The sequence below is a fragment of the Eublepharis macularius genome, chromosome 5 (assembly GCF_028583425.1).
Source record: "Eublepharis macularius isolate TG4126 chromosome 5, MPM_Emac_v1.0, whole genome shotgun sequence".
Taxonomy (NCBI): Eukaryota; Metazoa; Chordata; class Lepidosauria; order Squamata; family Eublepharidae; genus Eublepharis; species Eublepharis macularius.
Window position 1 is genome coordinate 18,382,557 of NC_072794.1, and position 16,648 is coordinate 18,399,204.

At 41.5% G+C, this 16,648-nt stretch overlaps 1 protein-coding gene across 1 annotated transcript in view; it reads left to right on the forward strand.

Annotated features, from left to right (window-relative positions):
• Nucleotides 1-16,648, forward strand: part of ATCAY (ATCAY kinesin light chain interacting caytaxin) — a 43,721-nt gene that overhangs the window by 16,546 nt on the left and 10,527 nt on the right. The window contains exons 4-9 of the mRNA XM_054980780.1: nucleotides 836-1,060; nucleotides 8,940-9,125; nucleotides 9,867-9,969; nucleotides 10,660-10,791; nucleotides 13,992-14,078; nucleotides 15,896-15,994. Coding sequence (XP_054836755.1) covers nucleotides 836-1,060; nucleotides 8,940-9,125; nucleotides 9,867-9,969; nucleotides 10,660-10,791; nucleotides 13,992-14,078; nucleotides 15,896-15,994 — 832 coding nt within the window. The remainder of the gene's footprint in view (nucleotides 1-835; nucleotides 1,061-8,939; nucleotides 9,126-9,866; nucleotides 9,970-10,659; nucleotides 10,792-13,991; nucleotides 14,079-15,895; nucleotides 15,995-16,648) is intronic.

Here is a 16,648-nt window from a genome sequence, read left to right on the forward strand (position 1 = left end):
TTCTTGCAAAAATCCACTCTACTCACGTTTTCCTCCGGGAGCTCAGGGGCGGGGCCCAACTACACTTTCCAGGTAAACTTGTGGGAACTCAACACATGTCGGGCATCTCATGTAGCTTAGCTCTCAGTGTATGCCCAACCTTGGAAGCAAGGTGGAGAGATCAGAGGCAGGGCCTCTTCTATAGCTATGCCTCAAATGGGGGATGATACCGTGCCAAGCTACAAGGGCCAGTGAATAAAAAGCCCTGGCACTCTTACTGCATGCCCTCCTTTTAGTTTATGTTAGAAAGTTTTACTGTCTGCCCTGCCCTGCATTCTTTTTAGAATATTTTCATCTCATTTTTGCAATGCGGTGCCCTTTTAAAAGAAAGTTTTTATGGATTGCTTGTGCTGAACAGTTTTTAATCTCCCTCTGTTTTTACTCAGCCGCTTAATGATTTGTCATTTTATGATAGCAGTTTAAATATCTGTTTTAATACTGATGTTCTTTATGATAGAGCTTCAAGAATTTAGCTGCTCCCTCCATAAATCTTTGTACTGAAAACAGCTATTTAAAAAGGTGTTGCCCAATCAGGGACTTCTTTTTAGAGTTTTTAGAGTTTATCAATGTAGCCATTTTGACTTTCAAAAGCTTATACATCTTGTAGTCTTTAAGGTGTTACTGGACTCAAATCTTGCTCTTCAACTAAACTATGTAGCTCTTTTTTTTAAAAAAAAGATAACAGTATGCTGTTGGATCACTGAAATCCTCATGTCTGATTATTAATAAGATCATACCAATGATTTTTCCTATGAGTATCATCTCGATTCTGGAGTATTGTTTTTTTAACCCTCAGCACCTCCAAACACCTTAAATTTTAGTAACGGGGCACATCATAAGCGGAAGACCCTCGTTGCCCCGGAAATCAACATTTCTCTGGATCAGAGCGAAGGGTCCCTCTTGTCTGATGATTTCCTGGACACACCTGATGACCTAGATATTAATGTTGATGACATCGAAACTCCAGATGAGACAGACTCCCTTGAGTTCCTAGGCAATGGAAATGAACTGGAGTGGGAAGGTAAGAGAGAAAGGGACATGGGTGCTGAGGAGATTCCTGATGTCTTTTCCCGCCAAAAGCCTGGGCTGAGGCAACACGCCGATTCCAGCTGCAGAGCAGGAGAACGCAGATGCTTCCGGCTCCTGCTTGGTGGAATGGGCCGTTTGAAGCTCTTCTGTGTCTCTGAGGCCGACTTGTAGCCGGAATACTGCACAAGCCACGGAGGCATGTTGGTGCCAACGCATTGCTGGGGGAGCACATACAAGCCACTGAGAGTTGACAGACATAAAATTAGGAACCGTCAGCATCCGTCGTCTTCTGTCCTAAGTGGATCACCCTTGGAAAGTGTCTTATAGTGAAATCCTAAGCAGAGTTACTCCAGTCTAACCCCTTGGAAATCAACAGGCTTAGACTGGAGTAACTCTGCTTAGGATTTCACTGTAAGGCTATGTCCTCTCTGGGCAGCCAACTGTTTCCCCTCTGCCTGGCCAGGGCTATAAAAGTTTCTTTTTTTTTTTTTTGAAAAGTTTTTTATTGGGTTAGAACATTATTATTTTTGCATTACAATCAATTTTCCCCTAATTTTTCGTTTCTAACCCCCTCCCTTTCCCCCCCTTTTGTTGACTTCCAACAGCTTTCCCACCCTCTGTCCCTTTTCCTTTACTTCTATTAAATTCCTCTATCTAAAACAAATATACATTCTCCATTATATTAAGCAGTACATCTTTAACTCCCTTACTTATTATACACCCAAACTATACGTCTTTAGATAAACAATTTATCCCATTTTCCAGTTTTGAATATTTCTATATAAACCTATATATCATAAACCATAAAAATTTCCCACATTTAAATCAAACAATTTGATTTGTTCTCTATGTATTACTCATTTCATCTTTTTATGGTAATTCTATATAACTCCTCAGATAGTCAATCAATTTAACTCTTCTATACATTCAGTTTGGTGCATATAAATCTTATCAAAGAAAGAAAATATTGTTAGTTACTCAATCCGCATATTTAAACCTTATCGTTACTTATTCTCTATCAGTTAACCTATACATATCTATATATATCTCAATCAATTAATCTAACTGCTTATAAATTCACATTTCTCTTCCTCCCCCGGTAAAGTCACCCCTCTCTTTTATACTTTTATTATACTTCAGTAGTTCTCAAACTGCCACAGTTTTCCTCCCACCTCCCATTTCTTCTCCAGATATTGTTTCAGCTTCTCCCAGTCTGTGTTAAACTGCCCTGGGTCCAGATCTCTCAGTTTTCTTGTCATCTTGTCCATTTCAGCCATATACAGCAATTTGTAGATCCAATCTTCAATAGTTGGCACTTCTTGTACTTTCCATTTCTGCGCATACAAAAGTCTAGCTGCTGCAGTCATATAAAAAATCAACGTCCTATGATGGGCTGGAATTCCCTCCATTCCCAAGTTTAGCAGCAGGAGTTCTGGGTTCTTATTTATTTGAAACTGTAAAATTTCGCTCATTTCTCTTATTAGGGCTATAAAAGTTTCCATGTCCAGTTTAGTTTTTTCTCGGGCAACTCCCAGTCTTTCCTGTCCGGCTGCCAAAAGGGATTTGCTGTACTGCCATGCCTGTCTGCAGGATTTCCCTAGCACCAAGGACTCACACCTCTTGCTTCTCAACCTGCTGGCAGTTTATTAAGGCTCTCTTGGAATACAGCCTCTAAACTTTTTTTTTTTTGAAAAATTTTTTATTGGGTTAGAACATTTTTATTTTTACATTACAATCAATTTTCCCCTAATTTTTCGTTTCTAACCCCCTCCCTTTCCCCCCCTTTTGTTGACTTCCAACAGCTTTCCCACCCTCTGTCCCTTTTCCCTTACTTCTATTAAATTCCTCTGTCTAAAACAGATATACATTTTCCATTATATTAAGCAGTGCATCATTAACTCCTTTAATTATTATACACCCAAACTATACGTCTTTAGATAAACAATTTATCCCATTTTCCAGTTTTGAATAATTCTATATAAACCTATAAAAATATATAAACCATAAAATTTTCCCACATTTAAATCAAACAATTTGATTTATTCTCTATATATTACTCATTTCAACTTTTTATGGTAATTCTATATAACTCCTCAGATACTCAACCAATTCAACTCTTCTATACATTCAGTTTGGTGCATATAAATCTTGTCAAAGAAAGAAAATATTGTTAGTTAGTCAATCCTCATGTTTAAACCTTATCATTAATTATTCTCTATCAGTTGACCTATACATATCTATATATATCTCAATCAATTAATCTAACTGCTTATAAATTCACATTTCTCTTCCTCCCCCGGTAAAGTCACCCCTCTCTTTTATACTTTTATTATATTTCAGTAGTTCTCAAACTGCCACAGTTTTCCTCCCACCTCCCATTTCTTCTCCAGGTATTGTTTCAGCTTCTCCCAGTCTGTGTTGAACTGCCCTGAGTCCAGATCTCTCAGTTTTCTTGTCATCTTGTCCATTTCAGCCATATACAGCAATTTGTAGATCCAATCTTCAATAGTTGGTACTTCTTGTACTTTCCATTTCTGCGCATACAAAAGTCTAGCTGCTGCAGTCATATAAAAAATCAACGTCCTATGATGGGCTGGAATTCCCTCCATTCCCAAGTTTAGCAGCAGGAGTTCTGGGTTCTTATTTATTTGAAACTGTAAAATTTCACTCATTTCTCTTATTATTTCCCCCCAGAACTGCCTAGCTACCTCACACGACCACCACATATGATAGAGGGAGCCCTCATGTTTCTTACATTTCCAGCATTTATTAGAAGTATTCAAATTCCCTAGCGCAATCTTCTTTGGTGTCATGTACCAACGATAGATCATTTTGAAAATGTTCTCTTTAATATTGATACACGTCGTTGTCTTCATTGTAGTTTTCCACAAGTATTCCCATGCCTCCATTGTTATTTCTTTATTGAAATTTATAGCCCATTTCACCATCTGTGTTTTAACTATCTCATCCTCAGTATACCATTTCAGCAATACTTGGTATACCTTGGATATTCTTTTCTTGTCTTCTTTAAGAAGGGTCTGCTCTAGTTCCGAGTTCTCTGTTCGTATGCCCCCTTTTGCAAAGTCTGAGTTGTATAAGTCTCTAATCTGTCTATACTGAAACCAATCATAGTTAGGTGATAGTTCCTCTTGCGTCTTTATTCTAAGTTTAGATACTTCAATCTTAGTTATTTCTTTGTACGTTAAACATTGTTGTTCATTATCCACAGCTCTCGGATCTATCACCTCATATGGAACCACCCACAAGGGGGTTCCTTCTTGTTGGTAAGTTCTATACTTCTTCCAGATTGTAAATAGACTTCTCCTTACAAAATGATGCAGGAACATCGAGTTGACCTTTACTTTATCATGCCATAGGTATGCGTGCCATCCAAAAATTTTTTTATATCCCTCTAGGGCTAATAGTTTCTTATTCTTTAATGTCATCCACTCTTTTAGCCAAACTAGGCAGATTGCATCATGGTAAAGTCTCAGATTGGGCAGTTGCATTCCGCCTCTCTCCTTTGCATCTTGTAAAACTTTTACTTTCACTCGAGGCTTCTTGCCTGCCCAAACAAAATCTGATATTTTCCTCTGCCATTTTTCAAATTGTTTAGAGTCTCTGATGATTGGTATTGTCTGTAACAAAAACATTACTCTTGGTAACACATTCATCTTAACTGCTGCAATCCTGCCCAACCATGACAGGTTCAATCTATTCCATTTGATCAAGTCTCTCTCTATCTGAGTCCATAATTTTTCATAATTATTCTTGAACAAATCTATATTTTTTGCAGTCAGCTCAACTCCCAAATATTTCACCTTACTAGTTACTTCACAATCCGTTGTTTCCATTAACAATTGTTGTTTCTGCTTAGTCATGTTTTTGCATAATATCTTTGACTTCTTTTTGTTAATGAAGAAACCTGCCAAATCTCCAAACTCCTTGATCTTGTCTATCACTTTTGGCATGTTCTCCAGTGGGTCTTCTACAATTAACATTATGTCGTCTGCAAATGCTCTGACCTTATATGAATAGTCCTTTATTTTTATTCCTCGTATTTCCTCATCTTGTCGAATTTGTATCATCAGAATCTCCAATACTAAAATGAACAACAATGGAGATAACGGGCAACCTTGTCTTGTTCCTTTACTAATCGTCAATTTTTTGGTCAATTCATCATTCACTACAATTGCTGCAGTCTGGTCTCTATAGATTTCCTTGATTGCTCTGACGAATCTTTCTCCCAATTGTAGCTTTTCCATAGTGGCAAACATAAAGTCCCAGTTTAAATTGTCAAACGCTTTTTCAGCGTCTACAAAGAAGAAACCAACCTCTTTGTCACAACGCTTGTCGTAGTATTCAATAGCATTGATCACTGTCCTTAAGTTGTCTCTTATTTGTCTGTCTGGCAAAAAGCCTGCTTGTTCCTCCTCTATGACTTCCGAGAGCCACCCCTTCAATCTCTCCGCCAATATCTTCGCAAAAATTTTATAGTCATTATTGAGTAGTGATATAGGCCTATAATTTTTCACGCTAGTCAGATCTTGGCCCTCTTTTGGGATCAATGATATATTCGCTTCGCTCCAAGTGTCTGGAATTCTTTGATCCCTAAAAACTCCGTTCATCACCTCTTTTAGGAATGGTGCCAGTTCATTGGCCATTGTCTTATAAAATTTAGCCGTAAGTCCATCTGGCCCTGGCGCCTTTCCTAGATTTGCGGATTGTATTGCCATATTTATTTCCTCATCAGTTACTTCACTGTTCAGCTTATTTCTCCAAGCTTCCGAGATCTCTGGAAGTTTAGTTTTCTCCAAATATGATGCTATTGATTCTTTGTTTACTTCTTTTTTATTATACAGCTTAGCGTAAAATTTATAAAAGGCTCTGCTAATGGTAGTCTGCTCCAAATACGTTTTGTTTTCTTCACAAATTTTATTTATTATTTTCTTTTCCCTTTTCTTCTTTAATTGCCATGCCAAATATTTCCCAGGTTTATTAGCACCCTCAAAAGCTTTTTGATTCAGTCTTTTAAGGTTCCACTCCAATTCTTTGTTACTCATTGCTGTTAACTGTTCTTGAAGAATTTTGATTTCCTGATGTATTTTCTTTTTCCCTGGTCTCTTTTTTAACTGTACTTCTTTGGCCTTTATTTTCTCCTCAATCTCTTGTCTTTTCTCCTCTTTCTTTTTCCTTGCTCTACCATTTAAGTCCATTAGTATGCCCCTTACAACCGCCTTGTACGCGTCCCAAACTTTACTGGTTGGTACTTCTTTATTCACGTTGTATTGTATAAAAAACTTAGTCTCTCTTCTCAGTGTTTCCATATTCTCACTTTCCTGTAACAGGTCCTCATTTATTCTCCAGGCTTTCCTTTTTCTCCTTTTTCCAAATTTCCACATAATTGGGTTGTGATCTGAGCCTACCATCGGCATTATTTCTACCTCCTTAGTCCATAGCGCTAAGTCCTTTGAGGCCCAGATCATATCAATTCTTGATAATGTAAGATGCCTTGCAGAATAAAAAGTAAACTGTTTGGTTTTAGGATATTCTCTCCTCCATACGTCTTCGAGAGTCTCTTGTTGAATCAACTCAAAAAAAAGCTTTGGCAATAGTCCTCTTTTCTTTTGTGCTTTTGTAGTCTTTTTGTCTAATTCCAAATCTGTCACTCCATTGAAATCTCCAGCAAGAATTATCTGGTCATATACAAGATCGTCTAGGTGCTTCCTTAAGTCCTCAAAGAAGCTTTCCTTTGCACCGTTAGGTGCATAAAGTCCGACTACCAACACTCTCTTTAAGTTCCAATTACATTCCACTGCTACAAATCTAGCTTCCACATCTCTCATAACAAATTTTGGCTGCAGCTCCTCTTTTATATACAACACCACTCCTCTTTTTTTCTTGTTGGAAGCCGCTACAAATTCTTTGCCCAATTTTCCAGATTTTAAATATTTTACATCCTGTTTTCTAATGTGGGTCTCCTGCAAACAAACAATATCACATTTTTGTTTTAGTAGCCAATGAAAAATATTTTTTCTCTTATTCGGTGAGTTTAGTCCATTTACATTCCAAGATAATACTTTACACTCCATATTCATGGTTTTGTTGGTAAGTCTTTTTCATTGTCCTTGATAAATCTCTCCATCTCCCGCTCAGATCTGATGCGTTTTTTTGCCCCTCCAAACTCAAAGGACACTCCTTCCGGTAACTCCCATCTGTATCTGATATTCATGTCCTTCAAAGTCTGAATTAGCACTCTATATTTTTTCCTGTCCAATAACACTGATCTGGGCAGTTCCTTCATTATAATAATCGTCTTGCCATCAATCTCCAATGGATCTTGAAATTGTTTGGTCACAATCCTCTCTTTCATATTTCTAGTTGTAAACTGCACAATCACATCCCTTGGTAGTTTCCTCTGGGTTGCAATTCTCGAGTTCACACGATACGCCACATCTAGGATAGCCACAATTTCCTCCTCCTCCTTCCCCAGGTAATCAGCCAACACCTCAGTCATCTGTTCTTGCGCTGACTTCCCTTCCACTTCTGGCAGACCGCGAAAACGAAGCTGCTTCTCCATGTGTTTAGTTTCTGCAACTGACATCCTCCCCTTCACCAGCCTCATCTCTGTTTGTTGCGTGTCTATTAAATTCTCCATCGCGTCTTCTACTGTTTTAACTCTCTGCTGCGTTCCTTGTAATTCACTGCTAATCGTTTCCACACCTTTTTTCACTTCTGACAGCTCCGACTTTACTGTCTGTGTAACTTCCTTGACCTCTTTAATAAGCTCCAATTTCGTGTCCTTAAGTTCTTTCATCATGTCTATAAGTTTTTTGTCCAAGTTTTCTATTGCCGATTGCCACTCTTTTTTCGACATCGTGGGGCTTGCTTTAGCTCGCTCCCACGAATCTGCTCTCTTCCTCAGCTCCGTGGCGTATAATTAAACGTTTTCCTTTTTTTTTTAAATGTCCCAATCTTTACCAAAATTAATTTTTTATACCCAAAATGTCGGGCGTCTTTTCTCTATGGTTTCTCTATGTTATTATAATCCAAGATGGCCTACTTCCTCTTCCGCTGAAGCCACGACCCTTCCACTTTCAAAGATGGCGATTCCCCACTTCCTGTCCTTTGGCAAGGGCCGCTTCCCTCCAGCCACTCTATTGTTGTTACGCACTTCCTGTCTCCCGTCTTCCCACAGCAGGTCTCGCGATGGTGTCTTTTTCCCACAGCTCCAAAACCACAGGTATTCAAAACAATAGTCCGATTTTTGTAATAACTTCTTTAAACTTAGTCTCTTTTAAAATACAACTCCTGCCGAGTCTTCACCTCCTTTTCGCTAGTCTGTTGCAGTTTAAAAGTCTACTTTCTTTCCTCTCTGTTTTTGTCAATCTGTCCCGTTTCAAGAGATAGCGATCTTTACCTTCTCTCCAGCTTTCTCGGGTTGTAATCGCTGTTTCGATCTTAAATTCTCCTCTCGACTTCCCTCCCCGATCGAAGCTTGGGTATGTAGGTCTTATGCCAGCCGAATTGGCCCCAAAATTGCCGCAGAGATTATAGCCGACCCGTCGCAAGGTGGGACCTCAAGGATCGGGGGGGAGACTCCTTGTGTAGAGCCCCCCCTCGTCCGAGATCTAACTCACCCTAGGGTCTTGAGCGTTCTTTGCCTGCTCCCCGCCTGAGAGCAGTCGGCCGCGGGTTATTTTCACCCCTCCGGCCGGTTAAAACGGCAATCCGGTCAGCTCCACAAATGGAGCTGCGTTAGACCTCCATGAATCCCAAACCGGAAGTCCGGAATACAGCCTCTAAACTTAGCAGTGTCATTTGCAAATGACTCAGGGTGTTCTTTATGTCATGTTCTCGATATCTCTTAGATGACACTCCTGTGGCCACCGCCAAAAACATGCCCGGAGACAGTGCGGACTTGTTTGGGGATGGAGCCACTGAAGACGGCAGTGCCACCAACGGCCGCATGTGGAGGACAGTCATCATTGGCGAACAGGAGCATCGAATAGATCTGCAGATGATCAAACCATACATGAGAGTCGTGACACACGGAGGTGAGGGACACAAGGGTGTCCGGGCATGCTGAAAAGACAAATTTTCCAAAGCGTTCCTTCTGTATTTTGTAGAGAGTTGGAATGATCCCCTTAGCTCCAAGGTGGGGGTGGGTGGGAATTAAATAAGTACTCTTCTGGCCAAAACTCAATGATCCCAGCAACTCATTTGGCATTTGCTTTTACTATTATAAAGTAAATTGTCAGCTGAGACCGGCATATTCTAGGAATGCTTTCAATAACTGGATATTTGTAACAGACACAAGCAAGCACTCTCTTCTGGCATGCACCCCTTGAGTTAAATTTTCAAGACTCAGATGAAAAGTCAAACCTGTGACTATTATAAAAATGTGGAATTCATAATACATAGAAAGGCCTGCCTTCCAAGTAGCAATTTTCTCACATCGTTTTAAGACGTTCCCGGTCTATGTACATTGCAGTCTTTGTGGAACGCTTGCTGCAAGATCCACCTTCTTTCTGTGCTTCTCCAGTACTGGGAATCTCTTGGGTCCATGCCAAACATCTCTCACCTGCCTGATCCTTGCTTGGGGGGAAATAAAAAGCAAAACATAGCCCCACCTCTGCAGTGTGCATATTAGTATAATCCCAGGAAGAACAATGTAGGGAGAAGCCGATTTGGTTTTACTTCTTAGAATGACCGAACTAGCTACAGGTGCAATTTAATGGCAGGTTTGTTTAGTCATGGCACACAGTTCATCAACGATCTCTCTCTCTTTTTCTCAGGCTATTATGGAGAAGGCCTTAATGCAATCATTGTCTTTGCCGCCTGTTATCTGCCCGACAGCAGCCTGCCCGATTATCATTACATTATGGAGAATCTCTTCTTGTGAGTGATAGTCTACACTGCCATTTTCCCACAAAGGGAGGAAGTCTTGCTTTCAGCTCCATTATATTGCTTTATCTGCACACCAAAATCCAAGTATTAGTTGGGTGGCTATTGATAGTGAAATAGCAATAAATGATTTTTTAAAAAGCCCTCCGGTGGTGCAGGGCTGAGTGGGAATAGCTGCCAAGGGAAGAGAAAGGCAAGGGAAATGATACTGATGTGGATGGGACTTTCCTGTCCACACAGCAAGCAAATGGACTTGGACGGCAAGGACTAGAACGATCATATCAAGCCAGGTTTGGGAAAGGTGGGAGCAAAGCAAATCTGGAAATTGGCCAATTAAACTGTTAGAGAGTGAAGATGACATGTGGATGCTCCAAAAAAAACCCTGCTCCAGTTTGGAAGTTAAACCACAGCAAAGCCTCCTTGTAGAAATAATTCATCTTTTGGTTAGCAAAACGAAGCATGCTAAAGTCACAAAGAGAATTTCCAAACAGTGTTTGGACATTGAATGCAGTGATTGTTCCTTAGACTGTCTTGCTTCTTTGGAAATGTTAGCGTACTCTTCTTAGAAAGCTGCATATTCCAGAATTCCACACAAGCATGTTTTAAACTGTAGGGTGTTTCCCTTTCCGTACTGGCAGTAAAATTCAGCATCCTAATATCAACTTTCTGATTTTCACCCAAAAGATATGTGATCAGTAGTCTGGAACTCCTGGTAGCTGAGGACTATATGATCGTGTATTTGAATGGTGCGACACCACGCCGAAGAATGCCTGGGATTGGCTGGCTGAAAAAATGCTATCAGATGATTGACAGAAGGTGAGAGTTCAGTTTAATTTTCTAGCACCTGAGCCGCAGCTGTTGGTTTCCACCATAAGAGCCAGCTTGTCTTCAAACAACTCATATTTCCCAATCATAAATGGGCAAAACGTGAAAATTTGGAAAAAATTCCTTTAAATTCCTTGGCTGTTGTTTGGTTTATCCATCCAGTTTTGACACTTGCCCCTCATGGCTAATGATATCATGTTGGGCTGGGTGAGTTGTCTGGGTCCAGAAGGTAATAAATGCCTGTCTGCAGGGGGATGTAGTTTTGACCACTTTGAAAGAGATGGCCATCATGAGACCTTTCCTGAAGAAGGCATCCCAGTGGCTAACATTTCATCTTTGGGCAAGATGCTTGAGCGGGTGTTACACAGCTTCAGGTGGTATTAGAGGAAATGGATCATCTAGACCAGTGATGGCGAACCTATGGCATGCGTGCCACAGCTGGCACGCAGAGCCCTCTCTGTGGGCACACGAGCCAAGTCACTGATCGCTTGGTCCAGGGCTCATTTGAAGGGGGAACGCCTGGAACGGCGTTCCAGTAGCTCTGAGCAGAGATCACATGGGTTTTGGCCCTGCCCACGTGATTCCTTTTCCTCAAGGCTGCCTCCCTGCTGCCAGTTTCTTTAGCAACAGGAAGCGGAGGCAGCAGTCAGGCTGCTGGGGCTGGCTTTCGAAAGAAGAGTAAGCTGCTTTGATTTAACTTGCTTTACTTTCAGTCGTGGCTCTTGGGCGAGTGAGAGAGAGAGAGAGAGAGAGAGAGAGAGAGAGAGAGAGTGCTTGCAAGCAGGGCTACTGGTCTAAAGAAGGGCAAACTGCTTTGATTTAACTTGCTTTACTTTCAGTCGTGGCTCTTGGGCGAGTGAGAGAGAGAGAGAGAGAGAGAGAGAGAGAGAGAGTGCTTGCAAGCAGGGCTACTGGTCTAAAGAAGGGCAAACTGCTTTGATTTAACTTGCTTTATTTTCATTCGTGGCTCCTGAGTGAGTGAGTGAGTGAGTGAGAGAGAGAGAGAGAGAGAGAGAGAGAGAGATGTTAATTAGTTGGGAGGGACAACTGTATGAGTTGTTTTTTCTTAACTAAAACCTCAGTATTCAGGTTTAATTGCAGTGCTGGCACTTTGAAATAAATAAGTTGGTTTTGTGTTGCAGTTTGGGCACTCGGGCTCAAAAAGGTTCGCCATCACTGATCTAGACCAATTCTGTCTGGATTCAGGCCTGGGTTTGGGATGGAAATAGTTTTGGTTGCCCTGACTGATGATCTTCATTGGGAAGAAAGTACATCCCTTTTGACTCTCCTGGACCTCTCTGCAGCTTTCAATATCATTAACCATGGTATTCTTCTGAAGAGACTTGCTGGGTTGCGGCAGAGAGGTAGTGTGCTTTGATCATTCTGCTCTTACTTGACCAACCAGTGCTAGAAGGTAGTGCTCGGGGACTGCTGCTCGGCCCTGTGGCATTGATGCCATGAAGTACCGTATTCCCCATGCTATTTAACACCTACATTAAACAGCTGGAAGAGGTTGTCTGGGGATTTGGAGTGAGGTGTCACCACTATGTGAATGGCAGTTTATTTCTCCTTAACAGCTAAGCCAGGTGGGTCTGTGGAAGTTCTAAACAGGTGCCTGGAGAAGGTAATGGAATGGATGAGAGCCAATAAATTGAAGCTCAAACGCAAGAAGACTGAAGCGCTACGGGTCAATGAAGAAGCTTCTCAGGGACTGTGGAACTAAGCTGTCCTGGAAGGGTTGCACTCCCCCTGAAGAAGCAGGTTCATAGTTGGGGAGATACTACTGGATCCTGGCCACTATTTATTTATGTAAACATTTTTACCCCACTTTACCTCATGCTTCAAGCCATTTCTCAATAATAGATTAAAAACATTTACAGTTAAAATCAAAATACAATAACAACTCCCAAATCCCCCCTTAAAAGATATCTGCCTTTCAAATCCCCTTAAAAGCCTCCTGAGTAACTCCAAGGAGATGGCTCCCCTCTTCTCCTCAGGGAGCCCATTCTACAGAGCAGAAGCCATGATGGAAAAGGCTTGAGGTGTGGTTAAGGACAGATGGGCCATCTTAAGTAGTGAGATAGCCAGCCAATGGTTATCTGAGGATTGTTGTTGGTGCACCAGGACATATGGAAGGAGACAGTTCTTCAAATGTGTGGGTCTCAGGACATGAAGGGCTTTAAAATTAGCACCTTGAATCGAGCTCAGAAACAGGTTGGCAACTCAGGTAGTTGTTTCAAAACAGGCAACATACGTTCCCAGCAGCCGGCCCCTGATAGTAGCCAGGCTGCCTCATTCTGAATCAGTTATAGTTTCAAGGGCAGCCCCACATACAGTGCATTGCAGTAATCCAACCAAGAGATTTCAAAAGCATGGATCAGTGTGGCCAGATTGGCTGAGTCTAGGTAACGAGAGTTGGCAAACCATCTGCAGCTATTAGAAGGCACTCCTGGCCACCGTGCCAACCTGGTTTTCAAAGAGGAAGGCAGGGTCCATGAGCATCCCCAAGCTCTTAATCTAATATGAAAAAGCCAATTTCACTCCACCTAGGACAAGCAGATTCAATCTCTCTAGAATATCAGCCTTCCCAACAAGCATTACCTCTGTCTTGTCAGGATTCAGCTTAAACTCTTTCTGCCGTAGCAGTTACGTGAAACAAGATGTTGGACTAGATGGATCACTGGTCTGACCCAGCAGGGCTTTCAAGCTTGCCTAATTTGGATTGATTTGGTTAGGTAAGCAGGCGCAGACCTGTGTGTGAACACGTCTGCTCTGTTTGAAATTGACTCTTCATTTTCATTATGGATCAGACCAAACAAAAACTAAATTAGGCTTGTCTCTATAGATTTTATATCATAGAACTACAATATTAATAATGATTCATAGGCTCAGAAAGAAATTCTTTCCTTCTCTCTCTTTCAGCCCCAGCTTGTCCATCTGTAATACAATGATTAATACGGGCTCTCTTATAGGGTTGTTTTTTGGATGACTGAAGTCAACAGAGCTTCAAAAATCTGAAACAGTGGCTGGATTGTGCCCTAATAGTATTATTAGTAACTGAATATAGGTTTTAAGTAGTGTTGGTACAAAATCACCACCCTCTGGTACAAAATCTGGTACAAAATTACTATCAGTTTTACCTCACCAACCTGCTCATTCTTACATTGCCTTGCGTTCCTTTTTGTGTGCAGATTACGGAAGAACCTGAAAGCATTGATAATCGTTCACCCTTCTTGGTTCATTCGGACAGTGCTGGCTATTTCAAGGCCGTTTATCAGGTAAAGAAAAAACCGGCAGGGAGGGTTTGCTTCCCTCCTGTCACTGCTTCTGGTTTGAAGCTTTGTAGATTAGGGGAAGGAAAGGGAAGGATGTACCATTGATATACACAATTATATACGGTGACGGGGGAGGAGAACAGGGAGAACCTAGTCTCTGTGTCTCCTAAAACCAGGGCTCATTTCGAGGGGGAATGCACAGGAATGCAGTTCCAGCAGGTCCCCAAGAGGTCACATGTCAGGTGGCCCCACCCACCTGACTCTCGGCCATTTTGGGCCCGTTTCGGCCTGGATTGGGGCCAAAATGGCCCGGATCGGGACTCTGACGGGTGGTGGATCACTCTCCCACTCATCAGCAGCCCAATCCTGACCATTTGGGACCCCTTTTCAGCCATTTTGAGCCCCCTTTTGCCATTTTGGGCCTAAGTTTGGCCCTGAATGGCCAGGATTGGGTGCAAAACCTCCAGAATAGGTGATGTCAGGGGGTGTGGCATATGCAGATCAGTTGTACTAATGACATTCTTCCAGTGATGGCAAGAGGCGTGCCATATGCTAATGAGTTATGTGAATGAGTTCCTCAAGCTCTTTTTCTATGAAATGACCCCTGCCTAAAACTAAAACATTTAAAGTCACCCAAATTAAACTGATCCATCGTAGATTCTGGACAGACAAATGAAGGCCTGTCTTCATACCGTGGTTAAAAACTTACAGAATTTGCTAACACAAGATGTGGTGATGAAAATGGGCTTAGTTTTGAACGGTGCTTAAACAAATTTACAAATGAAAAGCCTATGAATGGCTATGTGACATGATGAATGGCTATGTGACACAATCAAGATGGGAAGCCATATTAGTCTGTCTGTCACAGAAGGAAAAAGAGTCCAGTAGCACCTATAAGACTAACAGAATTTGTGGTAAGGTATGAGCTTTCGTGAGTCACATCTTACTTCTTCAACTATTGAAGAAGAAACACAGATATCTGAAGGTATACCTAAAGAAGTGAGCTGTGACTCACAAAAGCTCATACCCTACCAGAAATTTTGTTAATCTTATAGGTGCTACTGGACTCTTGCTCTTTTCTACTGCTATGTGACACAATAGCTAAGTGGAAACTCCTTGTTCACAGGCAGTCTACTTCGGATACCAGCTGCTGTTGGGAGGGGGCCACAATGAAAGGGCTATTGCCTTGACACCCTATCCTAAAGGCCACTGGCTGTGGGAAACAGGATGCTTGACTGATGCAATCAGGTTGATCAAGCTGTTTAATTCAGCAGGACCTTTAAGTAAATGCCCTTCCCTTCTCCTCTACCCCAACATGACATTTATAAATCTTAAAAGCCAGTGTAATATCATGGCCAGAGTATCAGACACAGATCTGGGGAAAAAAACCCTATATTTGAGTCTCCCCTTCAATGAAAAAAATCACTAGGGTATCTTGGGCTGGACATTAACTGCAGCCTATCCTACTTCAGAGTCATTTATGTGAACATAAAGTGGGTGGAGGAAAGAACTCTACACATCACTGTGATGAGAGGGAAGAAGGGCAAGAAAAAAGAAAACATTGATAACTATTGAAATCTTGATCTTTTCGTACTAGGAATTATACAGCAAGGAATTGCCCCCGCTCCCCACCCTCCTGCCCAGTTAACCCCAATTTCAGTCTCTACAAAAAGTTTAATCTCCAAGAGCACACTGGTTTCAAATGGGTCAGGATTAATTACACTATCCTTTAAAGGTCAGGCTAACAACCCTAGCAACAGTCACCCATGTTCGTTACGTATGTTTAACTGTGTGAATTCTCTCTCCTTCTGGCTCCCTAGCGTGAAGTTTATCAGCAAGATCCAGTACGTTCACACGCTGGAGGAACTAGAACACATTATCCCCATGGAACATGTCCAGATTCCAGTTTGTGTCCTACAGTAAGCATTGCACATTCAGGGTTCTTAACATTTTGTGGTCATCTGCAGCCCATTCATCTCTCCTCCTCATCCCCCCCCCCATTATCTCTCCATAGATTGCTTAATCACTCGCTTTCTTCAACTCTCCTCTTAGGCCTTTTGCCAAAGCAGTAAAGGAAAGCCTCTGGTTAGCTACAGTGTAGGAAAAGAGATCATAGGTAAAAAAGACAGAAGAAACCACAATAATTAAACAATTGCTCAGTCCAGCCAAGAGGCTGCTTAAATGCAAAGAGAGACAAAGTGCCACCAGGGAGTCTGGTGCCAGGTGGGGTATTTGCTATGCCATGGTGAGAAATATATAAAATTCTTTGATCCATTCATTTCGGACCTCTGTGACCAAACAAAACAAGTATTGACTATATGGCCTCCCCAATTCAATGCTAGTAGAATTCATAGCTGTTTGAAAGACGCTTTCCATACCACTTGTTGACAATAATATCCTTTTGCAGGGCTCATTCAGTAGCACAGTCATGTTTCCACTGGGCCAGCGACCCCTCTATTAACTAATAGAAGCTGCCATCAATCCATCACTTTAAGGTTTATTGCTTTTGCTCATAACAATGAGCCACAGCAGAAATTTTGTCTTATTTCTGCTTTTCCCTAACTCATGTTCAG